The following is a 17,214-nucleotide window of genomic DNA, read 5'->3' on the forward strand; positions in this document are numbered from 1 at the left end:
CAGTTTAAGTCCAGTGTCCTCAGATGATCACTGACAAGACACTGATTTGGGTAGATAAAAATAAATCATGAGGCTTACCACAATATTTACTTTAAGCGGCCCACTTCCCAGAAGAATTCGCAGAGAAAGGGAAAGGCTAGACTGAGAGCTTGTCTCTGGCTTCATTTCATCAAATACCTGATTTCTCACTTTCAGTTTCCTTTCCTTAGTAAGGAAAACTAGATAAGGCTGTTATTTTATGACCTTTGCAACTCTGACCTTCAATTCTAATTCCTTTTCTGTTCTCTTCCCTTCCAGGGAGAAAAGTATTTGAATTCCTTTCCGTTGAACAACTTTTCTCTCCCTGTACGGTTCATCTGCTGATTTCCTTTATTTTTAATTTTTATTTTGTTTTAGAGACAGTCTTGCTTGGTTGCCCAAGCTGGAGGCCAGTGGCACAATCATGGGTCACTGCCACCTCAGCTGGGCTCAAGAGATCCTCCTACCTCAGCCTTCCGAGTAGCTAGGCCTACAGGCATGCACCACCACACCTGGTGACTTTTTAAAAATTTTGTAGAGACAGGCAGGGCACAGTGGCTCACGCCTGTAATCCCAGCACTTTGGGAGGCCGAGGCGGACGGATCACGAGGTCAGGAGATCGAGGCCATCCTAGCTAACACGGTAAAACCCTGTCTCTACTAAAAATACAAAAAATTAGCCGGGTGTGGTGGCAGGCGCCTGTAGTACCAGCTACTCGGGAGGCTGAGGCAGGAGAATGGCGTGAACCTGGGAGGTGGAGCTTGCAGTGAGCCAAGATAGCGCCACTGCATTCCAGCCTGGGCGACAGAGCGAGACTCTATCTCAAAAAAAAAAAAATTTTTTTTTGTAGAGACAGGGTCTCACTATGTTGCTCTGTCTGGTCTTGAATTCCTAGCCTCAAGCCATCCTCCCGTCTCAGTCTCCCAAGGTGCTAGGATTATAGGTGTGAGCCACCATGCCCTGCCTCCTCTTCTGGTTTGTTCACACATCCACTTGACAAATATTTACTGAGCACAAACTCTGTGCCAGGAACTGTCCCCAAAGAGACTCAGGAGCCCTAAAGAGGCAAGCCCCCACACCCGGCCGTGATTTCCTTTATAACATAAGAGCTAATACTCTGCATTCTCCCTACCAGCCTGTCTTCCAGGTCATTGCCTACATTAGCGCATCCAGTCCTCCCAATGATCCTACAGAGTGGAGGCTATCACTATCTTCATTCTGCAGACGACGAGCTGAAGCACAGAGAGGTCAGGCTGCCAGTAAGCTGTGTAGCCGGTGTGAACCCAAGAAGTCACCTGGGAGCTTAGGCCCTTAACTATGACCAACACTCCAGCTCCTTCCTCAAGCTTATGAGGGCAGCTTTTTGCCTAGTTTTTGAATCTCACATTCTGCCTTTTTTTCTCTCCCATCTGCCTACCTTCCCCTCTCCCTCCCGACTTCCCCACTTATCTCCCTCTTCTCATTCTCATCACTCCCTCACTACTTTTTTATTTTATATTTATTTTATTTTTTTTTTTTGAGATGGAGTCTTGCTCTGTCACCCAGGGTGGAGTGCAGTGGCACGATCTCGGCTCACTGCAACCTCTGCCTCCCGGGTTCAAGCGGTTCTTCTGCCTCAGCCTCCCGAGTAGCTGGGATGATAGGCACGTGCCACCATGCCTGGCTAATTTTTTGTATTTGTAGTAGAGATGGGGTTTCACCATATTGGCCAGCAGGCTGGTCTCGAACTCCTGACATTGTGATCTGCTTGCCTCGGCCTCCCAAAGTCCTGGGATTACAGACGTGAGCCACTGTGCCCGGCCTTTTTGTTTTGTTTTGTTTTGTTTTTGAGATGGAGTTTCGCTCTTATTGCCCAGGCTGGAGGCAGTCGCATGATCTCGGCTCACTGCAACCTCTGCCTCCCGGGTTCAAGCAATTCTGCCTCAGCCTCTGCCACCATGCCTAGCTAATTGTGTAATTTTAGTAGAGACAGGGTTTTTCCATGTAGGTCAGGCTGGTCTCAAACTCCCGACCTCAGGTGATCCACTGCCTCGGCCTCCTAAAGTGCTGGGATTACAGACGTGAACCACTGCTTCTGACCCCCTCATTACTTTTATCTGCATGTTATTCATGTTCCCCTCCTTGAAGCAGCAGAGCCCAGGCCAGATGTGTGTGTCAGTGGTCACTGTGATCTCAGAGGGGCTCCTCCGAGGGAAGTATCTGTTCCCTTGCAAACGTCCTTAACTGTCAGGAGCCTGTGTAACACAGCTGGGGATAGAAGGGTGCGGAAAGGCTCCTTTCCCCACCTTTCCTGTTGAGCCATCTCCTCCCCAGCCCTTCACACATCCTACTTTCCAGTCCTGCAGCCTACATGGCTTTGCAGTGCCCAGGGCTTCCATAAACCCCTGAACTAGCCTGTCACTGCATGTCCACGTTGTTTTCTTTTCTTTCTTTCTATTTTTTTTTTTTTTTTAGCAGGAGTGGGGAGTGATGGGTACAGGGTCTCACTCTGTTGCCCAGGCTGGAGTACAGTTGTACCATCATGGCTCACTGCAGCTTCAATCTTCCTAGGCTCAAGCTATCCTTCCACCTCAGCCTCTTGAATAGCTGGGACTACAGACATGCACCATCATGCCTGGCTAATTTTTTCTTTCTCTTTTTCTTTCTTTCTTTTTTTTTTTTTTTTTTTTGAGCCAGAGTCTCGCTCTGTCGGCCAGGCTGGAGTGCAGTGGCACGATCTTAGCTCACTGCAACCTCCACCTCCCGGGTTCAAGCGATTCTCCTGCGTCAGCCTCCCGAGTAGCTGGGATTACAGGGGTGCATCACCACACCCGGCCAATTTTTGTACTTTTAGTGGAGATGGGGTTTTGCCATGTTGGCCAGACTGGTCTTGAACTCCTGACCTTAAGTGATCCACCCATCTCAGCCTCCCAAAGTGCTGGCATTACAGGCATGAGCCACCGTGCCTGGCCTTTATTTTTTGTAGAGATGGGGTCTTGCTATGTTGCCCAGGCTGGTCTTGAACTCCTGGCCTCGAGCCGTCCACCTGCCTCAGCCTCCCAAAGTGCTGGGATTACAGGGGTGAGCCACTGAGCCCGGACTCATCGTTTTTCTCGTTCATGTAGGTAAGCAGCTTGATAGACGATGACATCTGTCCTGTTTGTTTTAACTCCCCTGTGCCTGACATAGTGTCTGGTATCTAGTATTCTGCAAGGAATTTGCTAAAAGATTGAGTGAAATGGGCCGGGTGCAGTGGCTCATGCCTGTAATCCCAGCACTTTGGGATGCCAAGATGGGCAAATCATGAGATCAGGAGTTCAAGACCAGCCTGAAACATGGTGAAACCTCGTCTCTACTAAAAATACAAAAATTAGGCAGGCATGGTGGCAGGTGCCTGTAATCCCAGCTACTCGGGAGACTGAGGCAGGAGAATTGCCTGAACCCGGGAGGTGGAGGTTGCAGTGAGCCAAGATCGTGCCACTGCACTCCAGCCTGAGTGACAGAGCAAGACTCCATTTTGGAAAAAAAAAGATTGAGTGAAATGTTCTTTCTCCATATCCTGCTATCCAAATCTCACCCATCATTAAAGGCCCCTCTCAAACCCCAGTTCTTCCATGAACTGCCCCGTAACCCAGTCTAGTGCCATGACTCTTTTCTTTCTTATCTTCTCATGGTACCCAGAGCCTCAATTTCAGGACTCGGTATAGGCTGTCTTGGAGTCACTGTTTCTGTGACAATCTTTCCTATCCTCCTTAAAAATTATTGGATGAAAAGGAGTCTGCTTCTTTTCCATTTTGTCCTCTACAGGATCTGCAATATTGAAAGTCTTCAAGTGCCACTTACTGACTTTGAAAAAAATTCACTACCGTGATCATTTGTCAAAAACATACACATGAAGATTGTCATCCGCCAATCACATAATCTTAAATGAAAAAAATCTAATTTGTAAAAGTATGCAAAATGCATTTTTCAGAGCATGTGAAATTTCTTGTAAGGTATGAACTATGGACAAGTTGGTTTCTCTTACAAAAGCATTTGGACTGTGTGGACAGATTACAGAGAAAATGGAGCTAAACCCCAGAGAAGCCTTCTTCCTGTTACTGTCATGACTTTATCTTATGGAAGCAGTTGTCAGAGCACTGGACTCCAGTTGTCTAACATTTTTCCCCCAATCATACAACTTAAATACAGAAAAGAATACAGAAGAAATCATCATGATTCTGCTTCTTAGAGGCCCACCTTTCATATTTATTTATTTATTTTTGAGACGGAGTCTTGCTCTGTCACCGAGGCTGGAGTGCAGTGATACGACATTGGCTCACTGCAACCTCACCTCTTGGGTTTAAATGATTCTCCTGCTTCAACTTCCCGAGTAGCTGGGATTACAGGTGTGTGCCACCATGTTCTGGCTAATTTTTCTCTAAAAGTAGAGACAGGTTTTCACCATGTTGTCCAGGCTGGTCTCAGACTCCTGACCTCAAGTGATGTGCCCGCCTCGGCCTCTCAAAGTGCTGGGATTACAGGTGTGAGCCTCTGTACTCAGCCGATATTTTGATATATTTTCTTCTGGTGTTTGTCCTATAGATATGTTGGGATTATACGGATGCTAAATTGCTTTTTTCATTTACTATTATATCAAGAGCATTTCTCAAGATCATAAAATATTCTTTAATCATGTGACTTTTTATTTATTTATTTGTTTGTTTGTTTATTGAGACAGGGTTTTGCTCTGTTGCCCAGGCTGGAATGCGGTGATGCAATCTTGGCTCACTGCAGCCTCCACCTTCCGGGTTCAAGCGATCCTCACACCTCAGCCTCCTGAGTGCCTGGGACTATAGGCATGCACCACTTACCCTGGCCTGATTTTTAACATTGCAAAAAATTTATGATTGTACCAAGATTTGTCCAAAACCCAACTGTTAGTCATTTATCCTTGCATGCTATTTTTTTTTTTTTTACTGATCTCTGATTATTTTCTTAGGATACCCTCCTAGATGCAGAATTACTTGGTCATAGGATAAGAACATTTTCAAAGCCCTTAATACATATTTGTTTTAGCTCCTAGTACTAGGTCTATTACATAGTAGGTACTTAGCAAATAATTGTTGAATGAATGTACGAATGCCCTCCAGAAAGGTGGGGACAATTTATACTCCCACCTGCAGTAAGAGAAAAGAGCCTTGTCTTGGTCAGTCCACATCACAATAGCAGTAATTATTATAGCTGGATTTTGGTTTCTGTGACTCTGGCAGAGAAATAATCTATTTGCCTTAAAACAAAGAAATGAAAGTAAAAAGTTGAATCCTCCCTAAATGACATATGGCTTTGCTTTAATAGACTGCTGCTTTTAAACACACTGGCACAAAAATGGAATGGAACGAGAGTTCTGATTATTTTAGAGCTGAATCATGAAGGTCCAGGATTCCTTCTTCACATCTCGCTCTATTGGATCTTGGCCCCTGGGACCAATCTCATGGCTACTTGACTCAATGGGGCTGCCCAACAATCCCAATAAGCTTGAGATCTGGACAAGGGACCCTTTATATATGATGTGGGCCTTTCCTATGATGTCAAATTTTGGTGGTGGTGGTGGGATTACCAAGAAACTTTGTTCCCTTATCTGAAATGTAGAAATTTAGTGGAGGCAAATTTAAGAGTTAGTAACCTTCCATTCTGTCAACTGTAGGGGAAGGAGGAAACTAATATTGACTTTGTTTTGTTTTGTTTTTCCGGAGACGGTCTTGCTCTGTTGCCCAGGCTGGAGTGAAGTGGCATGATCATGGCTCACTGCGGCTTCAACCTCCTGTGCTCAAAAAATTCTCCCACCTCAGCCTCCTGATTAGTTGGGACCACAGGTGTGAGCCATCATGCCCAGCTATTTTTAAAATTTTTTTGTGTGGGGTCTCACCATATTGCCCAGGCTAAACTCCTGGGCTCAAGCCATCACTCTCCTCAGCCTCCCTAAGTGCTGGAATTACGAAGGTGAGCCATCATGCCTGACCACGGTTTGAGGTGTTTTTGTTTGTCTGTTTGTTTTTTTGTTTTTGAGACAGAGTCTCACTCTGTCACCCAGGCTGGAGTGTAGTGGTACGATCTTGGCTCACTGCAACCTCCCCCTCCCGGGTTCAAGCAATTCTCCTGCCTCAGCCTCCAGAGTAGCTGGGTCTACAGGCGCGTGCCACCATGCCCAGCTAATTTTTATATTTTTAGTAGAGGGGGTTTTGCCATGTTGGCCAGGCTGGTCTCAAACTCCTGACCTCAGGTGATCCACCCACCTTGGCTTCCCAAAGTGCTGGGATTACAAGCGTGAGCGATCATGCCTGACCACCGTTTGAGTTTTTACTATGTGCCAAGCCCCTTCCCAGTCTACTGCATTCCTTGTATTAACCTTTTCACACAAATAATATTATCTCCACTTTGCAAATTGCAAATTGGGGAGTTGGGACTCAGAGTGGTTGGGTAACTTATTGAAGATCACACAGCTGGTAAATGCCAGAGCCATGGAGATGATGGTCCTCCGATTCTAAATTTAACTCTTCACTATCCTGGAATGCTGCCCTAGGAGATGGCAGTGTGGGTGAAATTTCTAGGTGTATATGGAGATGGGGGGATGAGGTGGTGCCAGGATTATGGCTTTGGGTTCAGGCCGACTGTGGGCAGATTTAGGGCTGAGAAGTTGATCCCAAGGTTCTCTGGCTTGGCTCTTGGTCTGAAGTTCTTCTAGCCCATATGGTGGGATCAAAAACTCCCAAGTCTAAGGGATGTGGTTGAGCCCGCAGTGGGGGCCAAGAGTAGAGGCTAGGGGTCTCTGGACCATTTTATAGGGTCTCCAGTTCTTAGAGCTTGGGTCTGAGGGTTCTGGGGCCCAAGACCTCCAATTATGGGGTCCAGCTCTTAGGTGTTGAGGCCTGAGGAGCCACGTTCAAGAGTCCCTGTGAAGTCTCAATAGGAAGGGCCTGTTTCAGAAAGTCTCTGGGTTTGCAGGGCTCGGACTGGGGGTCCCATCCTAAAGGCTCTTTTTATGAGTTTTAGGGTCCTTGGGCCTGGGGGGTGAGAGAGGTCCAGTTCTGAGGGTTTCAAGACGTACAGTCCCAGAAAAGCCCAGTTCTGAGAGGCCTGGTTTGGAAATCTCGCCCTGAAGATTCCTGGATCCCAGGGCTCAGGACCAGGCGTCTCTGGATCTGAGGATCCTGGTAGTGATGGCTTAGGGTGGTGTTCCCTGGTCCGAAGCCCGGAGCTAAGGGCACCGGGTCTGCGGTGCGGCTACGAGGAGCGGGGAAGCGCAGGCCCATGGCAGCCGCGAGGCGGAGGAGCGGGCCAGCTGGCGGCAGTGCTGGCGGCACCCACACGTTCTCCGCTGTGTCGGCGCTAGGACTCCGGGGCGGCGGCCGTGGGAAGGGCGGCGCTAGGACCCCGCGGGCCCGGCGGCGCGTGGGGCGGCGCGTGTTGACAGCGGCGGCGGTGGAACCGGGCGGGCGGCGGGAGTCGGCGCCTCGGGTTCCTGCCTCGCGTCCCTAGGCGGCGGCGGCCGGGCGTCCCGGGATGGCCTTCATGGAGAAGCCGCCAGCCGGCAAGGTGCTGCTGGACGACACGGTGCCGCTGACAGCAGCCATCGAGGCGAGCCAGAGCCTGCAGTCACACACGGTGCGCGGCCCAGCGGGCGGGCGGGCGGCGGGGGGCGGCCCCGGGCCGCGAGGGGGCTGCGGGCTTCCTGGCGCGGGCCGGGCAGGGTCGTCGGACGGAGACCGGGCCACAGGGTGGGTGGCCCTGGCCGAGAAGGCTGTGGCGCGCCGCTGAGTCTGGGTCAGGGCCCCTGGGGCCCAGGCGAACGCTGAGGCCCGGAGGGGCCGAGGATGGGGAACGCAGCTCCCGGCGCCGCGGGGTGGAAGGAGCTCGGCAGCGACCAGGAAAGCGACTCCGAGTTGGGGGGCGGGGGGCGGGGGCTGCGGGATTCCCGGGCTCACCTTGGACTAGGGGAGCAGGAACGAGACCGCTCAGAACCATCCACTTCTGCCCGCCGCCAGCCTTTTCCTTTTTGAGGCCGTGTAATTTCCTCCTTGCAGCTGAGGGTCTGGGTGATGGGGATGAGGGTGTGCCGGGCCAAATGAAGTGTGACTCCAGAGCCTACTTGTTGGGACAGCAGAGTGTAAGTGGCTGGGGTCTGCAGCCTCGTTTCCAGGTCAGCCGCTTGGCCCTGGTCCCGGGAAGTGGTGGGGGCGGCAGTCGGGGGGCTGTTAAGCAGGTGTATGAATGTGCTTCTCTAACTTGCTCTTTAGTGGGCAGTGGTAGCATTCATTTGAGTTTAAAATCCACTCGAGTAGCATAAAGGAGTAATAGGTCCTCATAGTAAACATTGGCAGGGTTCATTTCTGCTACATATACGGTCTTTTATGGGGCTTTAAAACCGTGGTTGTTTTCATTTGCTTGTACCTTTTTTTTTTTTTGAAAGGCCCACTATGCATTATAATTTCCAAGCAATAATTCTAGGAACAAGCAAGAAACCTGGAGCTATCAGCTAGTGGGACTTTTCTGGAAAAGTAATAAGTGAGGAGAGAGATTCCTTCAATTGTGATGTTTTGTCAGTCTACCGAATCAGATTCAGACTCAGAGGCTTGTTTGTTTACCATTGCAGTGTGTTTGGGGGGTCATCATCTGGAGGCTAAAGCTCACAATAGCCTTCTGTTTCTCTTTTCGTTCAAGCTCTTCTGATGACTTCAAAGAGACCTTTTATTCGGTTGTATTAAAGTGAGACTTTTTTGAACCTCAGTTTCCTCTTCTGACAGCCATGCTTTGTAGGGCTTGAATTGTTCAAAGCATTCACTTCCAGTTAAGAAAATTATTATCTTTTTAAAAAGGGCTATTTATTTCACGCTGCGTATCTTTAATCCTATTCTGTAGACATGTGAGAAGGCACATACAGGACAGAATTTGTTAAACTTGCTATCATTTGTGCCTAAAGGGAGTATGGCATAAGGGTTGAAATTTAGGATAGGGAGTCAAGAGTAATTCAGCTATTAAATTTGATTTTTGACTTGACTATTGGCGAGTAAGTCTTATAACCTTTCAGGGAATAGAGTCGAGTCCTTTAGGTTTATTTTGTATTGAAAATAAAGAGATAGATGTTTATAAATACTCACAAATTACTTTCCCTAGGAAGCATTCCATGATTTCTACAGCCCCAGCCCATGTGCCTACCCACACCTTAATCTTGATTAGTTTGTCCTGTAATTACTTCTTTACTTTTTGTCTCCACCAGGCTACAAGAGGAGGGGCACTTCTTCCTCACTTTTGGGTCTCATTCCCTGGTTTTTGATAGGATTTCAAATGTGTTTATCAAATGACTAAATAATCCAACTTCAACCTTACTATGCCTCTTTTTCTGTTTATGTAAAATGGTAATTGTAAACATTGAAATAATAACTTAGAGATCAGTGCTTTAGCTAGGTGGCGAAAGATGTAATAGGATTCTGTTTTTATTGTAGATCGTGTGTGTGTGTGTGTGTGTGTGTGTGTGTGTGTGTGTGTAGACAGTGTCTCACCATGTTGTCCAGGCTGGTCTGGAACGCCTGGGCTCAGGCCATTCTCCTGCCTCAGCCCCGCAAAGTGCTGGTATACAGATGTGAGCCACCACACCTGGCCCTGCAGATCTTTTCTTTAAAAAATAAAATAATTTAGGGTAGAAAATGGCAGTTCTTATAGGGATGACTGAACACAAAAGACAATGACTCACAGGAGACCCACAGAGGCAGATGTGGTAGAGTAAAAAACTGTAGCATTGTCTTGCGTAATTTTTTGACTGTTCTGTGTTCTTGTCATTTTAGCTGTAAAGTTTGACTGAGAAATGTTGCATCAGCCCTGAACTTTATTGAGAAAATCTTATGCTGATGCAAACTTTTTGGACTGTTAGTGTCTTATGAGTAACTCTTTTTTAAAACAGGAACTGTTGGAAATTATTTTGGAAAGAAGTAGTTGTTAAGAGGGGTATGTAGAAGAGAAAGGCACTGTTTTTTCTTGGGGAGATTGAAGATGGCTTTCCAGCTTGGTAGCTGAAGAGTGATGGTGTTCCAGAAGTCAGAGCTCTACTCTCCCTTTGAAATGCTGAATCTCTAGGAAGTTACTCCTTGGCTGTAGACAGAAACATACAGAGATAGAGACAGACTTGGAGTTGGAAGAGGCAAGACCTTAATACAGGTCTGGGCTGATACTTGCTAGTCATGTGATATAGGCTGGGCAAGTCACTTAAACCTTTTTGAAGTTTAGTTTTGTCAGCTGTAAATTGGAGTAATAAATGCCTGCCCTGCCTGCCTCCCAAGGTTGTTAGGAAGATCAAATGAAATCATCTTGATGAAGTATTTGTAAAGTGTATTCCTTCCTCCCTCCATCTCTTCACTGCCTGACAACATTTGTGCAAAGGGTTAAACACATTAGAGGGCATTATTGCAAGTAAGCTCATTTCTGTCCATAGTTCCTTTCATTTTATCAAGTTTGTTTAACCTTGGGAAACATATATATATATATATATATTTTAATACCAATGGGGTTCTTGCTGTGTTGCCCAGGCTGGTCTTGAACTCCTGACCTCAAGTGATCCTCCCACCTCAGCCTCCCAAAGTGCTGGGATTATAGGTGTGAGCCTGCACCCAGCTGGGAAACCACCTATAACAGAAATGATTTAGGATTTGTGAACTTGGTAGGGAAAAATTCTGTGGTTTGGAAAACTGAGTCACCAGAAGGATGAAGGGAACACAAGGTTGCCACCAGAAAGGCATATTTGGATGAGCAACTGGCAGAAAGGATGTATGTTGGTAGGTGATTCTGTGCTTTGCTGATGCTGATGCATCATTTTTATGGAGCAAAATGAATTTAGCATTAAGAGCTAGACCAGCCCTCTGCTGCAAGAAGCTTCTATAAAATCAGAAAGGCTAGTATTTAGGGGGAGGATGCTTTCACGTTAGGTTTGGAGGAAGAAGGAAGATTTTCCAGACAAAAGGAATTCTGGTGAAAAGCCACACAGGTGAGTTGTGAGAAAATTTAGGAGGACCAAGAGAGGACAAGGGAAAGGTAAGTTCTTGGCTATATAAAAAGGAAAACTTTTTAAAGTCAGTACACTAAAAAAATGCTTACCTAGCTGAAATAGAAACCAGAGGAAACAAAGTTTTGGAAAGCGCTGTTATCAAATGTGCACATCCAATTTTTGCTGGTGGGTAGGCTGTGTGTGATAGCTTTTCATCTCAGTTTTCTTCTTTTTTTGGGGGGTGGGGGACAGAGTCTCACTCTGTCACCAGGCTAGAGTGCAGTGTCGCAATCTCAGCTCACTGCAACCTCCACCTCCCAGATTCAAGTGATTCTTCTGCCTCAGCCTCCCAAGTAGCTGGGATTACAGGTATGCACCACCATGCCTGGCTAATTTTTGTATTTTTAGTAGAGATGAGGTTCCACCAAGTTGACTAGGCTGGTCTTGAACACCTGACCTCAGGTGATCCACCTGCCTCAGGCTCCTAAGGTGCGGGGATTACAGGTTTGAGCCACCATGCCTGGCAGTTTTCTCCTTTTTAAATATTCTTCTGTGGAGTTCATCTGGATCAGGGACTGTTTATCTTCCATTTGGACATTTTGTTTTTGAGAAACAGATAATTATAGTGATAGTTAAGGCACAATAGAAAACATTTTTTAAAATCTGTGGAAAAGATAATATTACATGTTAAAATCTTTACTGAAAATGGATCTCTCCTTGAACTTTTGATATTTGGAAACTGCATTCCTGCATGGCTTATTTGTTCAGCTATACTCATTCATTCAACAAAAATGTATTAAATGCCTACTATGTGCCAGGCACATGCTAGAGATAGAATGGTGAACCAGACAGCTCCTGCATCCATGGAGCTTTTGTTCTGTTGGATTCCAAGGTCTTTTTTTTTTTTTTTTTTTTTCATTGTGAGACAGGGTCTTGCTCTGTCACCCAGGCTAGAGTACAGGACCATAGCTCACGGCAACCTCAATCTCCTGGCTCAAGGAATCCTTCTGCCTCAGCCTCCTGAGTAGCTGGGACTATAGGCATGTACCACCATACCTGGCTAATTGTTTGATTTTTAGTAGAGATGGGGTCTTGCTATGTTGTCCAGGTTGTTCTCAAACTCCTGAGTTCAAGTGATCCTCCTGCCTCGGCCTCCCAAAATGCTGGGATTATAGGTGTGAGCCACTGTACCTGGCCTCAACTAGGATCTTTACCATTCATAAAACAGATGGTTTTAGTGGCTTGGTTTATTGAGCTTCAGCTTCTCATCAGTGACCCGACCCTTTTTATAGACTTTTAAACTCTATTTATTTATCACCAGAATAACTATTCAAATGTAATGGCAAATTAGGAGACATTGCTGCTTTCAGATCCTGAAATTTTAGGGTAATCTAGTACTCAGTATCAGAATTTGAACTTCCTTTTAGAATGCTACTTGGAAGTTTCTTTAGAATTCCAAGTTATACTGAATACTTAAAAAATTTCTTAGCCAGGCATGGTGGCTCACACTTGTAATCCCAGCACTTTGGGAGGCCGAGGCAGGCAGATCATCTGAGGTCAGGAGTTCGAGACCAGCCTGACCAGCATGATAAAACTCAGTCTCTACTAAAAATACAAAATTAGCTGGGCGTGGTGGCACATGCCTGTCGTCCAGCTACTTGGGAGGCTGAGGCAGGAGAATCCCTTTAACCCGGGAGGTGGAGGCTGCAGTGACCCGAGATCACGCCATTGCACTCTCCATCTCAAAAATAAAAATAAAAAAAAGTTTCTTTAGGCCAGGCGCGGTGGCTCATGCCCATAATCCTAGCACTTTGGGAGGCTGAGGCGGGTGGATCACCTGAGGTCAGAAGTTCGAGGACAGCCTGGCCAATGTGGTGAAACCCTGTCTCTACTAAAAATACAAAAATTAGCTGGGCATGGTGGGGTGTGCCTGTAATCCCAGCTACTTGGGAGGCTGAGGCAGGAGAATTGCTTGAACCTGCGAGGTGGCTGTTGCAGTGAGCCAAGATTGTGCCATTGCACTCCAGCCTGGGCGACAGAGCAAGACTCCGTCTAAAAAAAAAAAAAATTATTTTAAAGATGTTTGCATACTGTGTGATAGTTAACTTGCAGCACTTCCTTTTTCTTTTTTTTTTTTTTAACTGGAGTCTTGCTCTGTCCCCCAGGTGGGAGTGCAGTGGTGCGATCTCGGCTCACCGCAACCTCTGCCTCCCGGGTTCAAGCAATTCTGCTTCAGCCTCCCGAGTAGATGGGATTACAGACGCCCACCACCACACCCAGCTAATTTTTGTATTTTTAGTAGAGACAGGGTTTCACCATGTTGGCCAGGCTGGTCTTGAACTCCTGACCCCAGGTGATCTATCTGCCTCAGCCTCCCAAAATGTTGGGATTACAGGCGTGAGCCACTGCACTCAGCCGTCTTGCAGCACTTCCACACATTATAATAAAATATAAGAGCAGTTATTTGCTGGGCATCTATTCTATGTGGTTATGTATTTTTCCCCACTTGTCCTGGAAATCTGAGATGGACGCAGTCGGAAAACCCTGAGTTGAAAGCTTTTAGGTACTGGTAATTAGTTCATTTAGAGATTGTAAGTTGTCTCTTCCTATTGAAGATGTTGGTTTTTTTGTTGTTGTTGAGTTTTGTGGGGTTTTTTTTGTTTTTTGTTTTTTTTTTTTAGACGTAGTCTTACTCTGTTGCCCAGGCTGGAGTATAGTAGTGCGATCTCAGCTCACTGCAATCTCCGCCTCCCAGGTTCAAGTGCTTCTCTTGCCTTGCCTCTCGAGTAGCTGGTATTACAGGCGCCACCTACCACGCTCGGCTAATTTTTGTATTTTTAGTAGAGACGGGGTTTTACCATGTTGGCCAGGCTGTTCTTGAACTCCTGACCTCAAGTGATCTGCCCGCCTCGGCCTTCCAAAGTGCTGGGATTACAGGCATGAGCTAACGTGCCCAGCCAGAAGTTGGTTTTTTTTGCAGCCTAATTTATGGGCTGGTGATACTCAATCTCTGTATATCATCTGTTTTGAGGACTATCCCATGAGAAAGATTTCTCGTAATAAGAATATAAATCTGAGTACCTGACTATAATTACTAGGAAGAAATCTAAGATTCTGAGGCTGAGGTTTATTTTATGTGAAAAGATAGTTACATGTTTTGCTTCCCTAGGGAACAGTGGAAAGAGCCACCCATGTGTACTTAGCTTCCATATGGATTGTGATCTTGAGATTGTTCGATATATAGATTTTTTTTTTTTTTTGAGACGGAGTTTCACTGTTGTTGCCCAGGCTGGAGTGCAATGGTGCGATCTCGGCTCACTGCAACCTCCACCTCCTGGGTTCAAGCGATTCTTCTGCCTCAGCTTCCCGAGTAGCTGGGATTACAGGCGACTGCCACCACGCCTGGCTAATTTTTTTTGTATTTTTAGTAGAGACGGGGTTTCACCATGTTGGCCCGGCTGGTGTTGAACTCCTGACCTCAGGTGATCCACCCGCCTCGGCCTCCCAAAGTACTGGGATTACAGGCCCCAGCCACTGCGCCTGGCCGATTTTTTTTTTTTTTTTTTTTAAGACAGGGTCTCACTCCGTCAGCCAGGCTGGAGGGCAGTGTGGAGCAATCTTGGCTTACTGTAGCCTTGACCTCTCCAGCTCAAACAATCCTTCTGCCTCAGCCTCCTGAGTAGCTGGAACTACAGACACGCATCACAATACGTGGCTAATTTTTAAATTTTCTGTCGAGACAGGGCCTCCCCATGTTGCCCAGGCTGGTCCCAAACTCTTGGCCTCAAGTGATCCTCCCACCTTGGCCTCCCAAAGTGCTGGGATTACAAGTGTGAGCCACCGCACCAAGCCTAGATTGTTGATCGAAAGTTTAAGGCTGGGTGTGGTGGCTCACACCTGTAATCCCAGCACTTTGGGAGGCTGAGGTGGATGGATCACCTGAGGTCAGGAGTTCAAGACCACCCTGACCAACATGGAGAAACCCCATTTCTACTAAAAATACAAAATTAGCAAGGCATGGTGGCGCATGCGTGTAATCCCAGCTACTCGGGAGGCTGAGGCAGGAGAATCCTTGAACCCAGGAAGTGGAGGTTGTAGTGAGCCAAGATGGCACCATTGCACTCCAGCCTTGGTAACAAGAGGGAAACTCTGTCTCAAAAAAAAAAAAGTTTAAATGGGTTAACTTTACTTGCTCCAAGTAAAGCTTTACTTGGAGCAAGTAAAGTAAACCCTCTGTTCCTCACTGCAGGGCAGGTAGTGGTTTCTTTTTTAGGCTGCTAGAGATTTTGGGGTAGCGTCATAGGAAATGAATCTCCTTTATGTTCCAGCTTTTAGCACCCTGAGAAAGGGGGAAATGGATCCCATTTTAGAAGTCATAAGAGCTTAAGTGTTTGGGATACCAGAGGGGGAGTAATAGAGTTTTTCCTTTTTTTTTTCCTTAAACTAGAAGTCATTCTTATCAGTGCCTTCCTTTGCAAGCACCAAGGATGTACAGGGGGAAGTTAAAGTTGACTCCTCTTCAGAAGAGATGACAGTGGTCCTTCATTTGTGGTTTGAAAGTTTTGACTTAGGAGTATGGAACAAGTGCTTTATCTTTGGTAAATACTTGGACCTCAGGAGGAGGAGAGTTTCTTCAGATTGACCATTTAGTCTCCAGCTCACCTTGCTGACAACCACATTTAGGGTAAGTAACCGTTTTTAGCTGAAGTTAAAATATCAAGTGTTTTGAGCCAGGCATGGTGGCTCATGCCTGAAATGCCAGCACTTTGGGAGGCTGAGGCAGGCAGATCACTTGAGGTCAGGAGGTTGAGACTAGCCTGGCCAACATGGGGAAACCCTGTCTCTACTAAAAGTACAAAAATTAGCTGAGAGTGGTAGCACACGCCTGTAATACTAGCTACTTGGGAGGCTGAGGCAGCAGAATTGCTTGAACCCAGGGGACGATGGTTGCAGTGAGCCAAGATCATGCCACTGCACTGCATCCTGGATGACAGAGTGAGACTCTATCTCAAAAACAAAACAAAACAAAACTTTATATAATTCACATACCATATGAGTCACTCATTTAAAGCATACAATCCAATGGCTTTTGGTATATTTACAGAGTTGTGTATTCATCACCATAATCAATTTTAGAACATTTTCTTTTCTTTTCTTTTTTTTTTTTTTTGGTGAGGAGTCTTGCTTTGTTGCCCAGGCTGGAGTGCAGTGGTGTGATCTTGGCTCACTGCAACCTCCGCCTCCCGGGTTCCAGTGATTCTCCTGCCTCAGCCTCTTGCGTAGCTGGGACTACAGGCACCCGCTACCACGCCTGGCTAATTTTTGTATTTTTAGTAGAGATGGGGTTTCACCATGTTGGCCAGGCTGGTCTCAAACTCCTGACCTCAGGTGATCTGGCTGCCTCAGCCTCCCAAAGTGCTGGGATTACAAGCATGAGCCACCGCGCCTGGCCAGAAACTTTTCAGTACCCCATAAAGAAGCCTTAGTCATCACCCTGTTTTATAACTCAGAATGTTTTTTTTTTTTTTAAACCTACAAGGCTACTAATTTAATATAAACACCTGATTACCAAACTCCAAGAAACAACCAAGTTCTATTGTTATTGGAATTGTTTCAGAATGTATTCTAAGCACAAGTTCTTTAGCTCTTCGGGCCCAACTCCTTTAAGGATCTCATCACAGGGACTGCTTCCCTGTTCATAAATACCCATAAACATGTCTTTGTGAACTCTCAGAACCTCACTGACCTGAAGCCCATTCTTAGGCTTTGGATCTTAGGGTAAGAATCACTGCTGGAAAAACTTTTTTAGGCCAGGCACGGTGGCTCTTGCCTGTAATCATAGCACTTTGAGAGGCTGAGGTGGGTGGATGGCTTGAGTTCAAGACCAGCCTGGGCAACATGGTGAAACCCTGTCTCTACTAAAAATACAAAGATTAGCCAGGTAAGGTAGTGCATGCCTGTAGTCCCTGCTCCTTGGGAAGCTGAGGCATGAGAATCTCTTGAACCTGGGAGGCAGAGGTTGCAGTGAGCTGAGATCAAGCCAGTGCACTCCAGCCTGGGCCACAGAATGAGACTCTGTCTCAAAAAAAAAAAAAAAAAAAGAAAGAAAAAGAAAGAAAAACTTTTTAAAAACTGTAAACTTGGAGTATTATTTTAGTTGGTGAAATATGTGCATCTGAAAAAATGTACTATAATACCATCTG

The 17,214-nt window shown here is 46.3% G+C and overlaps 1 protein-coding gene across 14 annotated transcripts in view; it reads left to right on the top strand.

Moving 5' to 3' along the window:
* The first annotated feature begins 7,400 nt into the window (after positions 1 to 7,400).
* Positions 7,401 to 17,214, top strand: part of PXK (PX domain containing serine/threonine kinase like) — a 92,914-nt gene continuing 83,100 nt past the window's right edge. For 12 of the 14 annotated variants that reach the window (XR_008678496.2, XR_008678497.2, XM_055383228.2 and 9 more), the window contains exon 1: positions 7,426 to 7,641. Coding sequence is in view for 12 of the 14 variants with exons in the window: in XM_055383228.2 (XP_055239203.2) it covers positions 7,540 to 7,641 (102 nt within the window). In the remaining 2 variants the exon portion in view is untranslated. Of the gene's footprint in view, positions 7,642 to 17,214 lie in introns of all 14 variants that reach the window. The other 2 variants (XM_031009262.3, XM_031009264.3) reach the window with 2 other exon arrangements.

This window comes from Gorilla gorilla, chromosome 2 (genome assembly GCF_029281585.2).
Source record: "Gorilla gorilla gorilla isolate KB3781 chromosome 2, NHGRI_mGorGor1-v2.1_pri, whole genome shotgun sequence".
Classification (NCBI taxonomy): domain Eukaryota; kingdom Metazoa; phylum Chordata; class Mammalia; order Primates; family Hominidae; genus Gorilla; species Gorilla gorilla.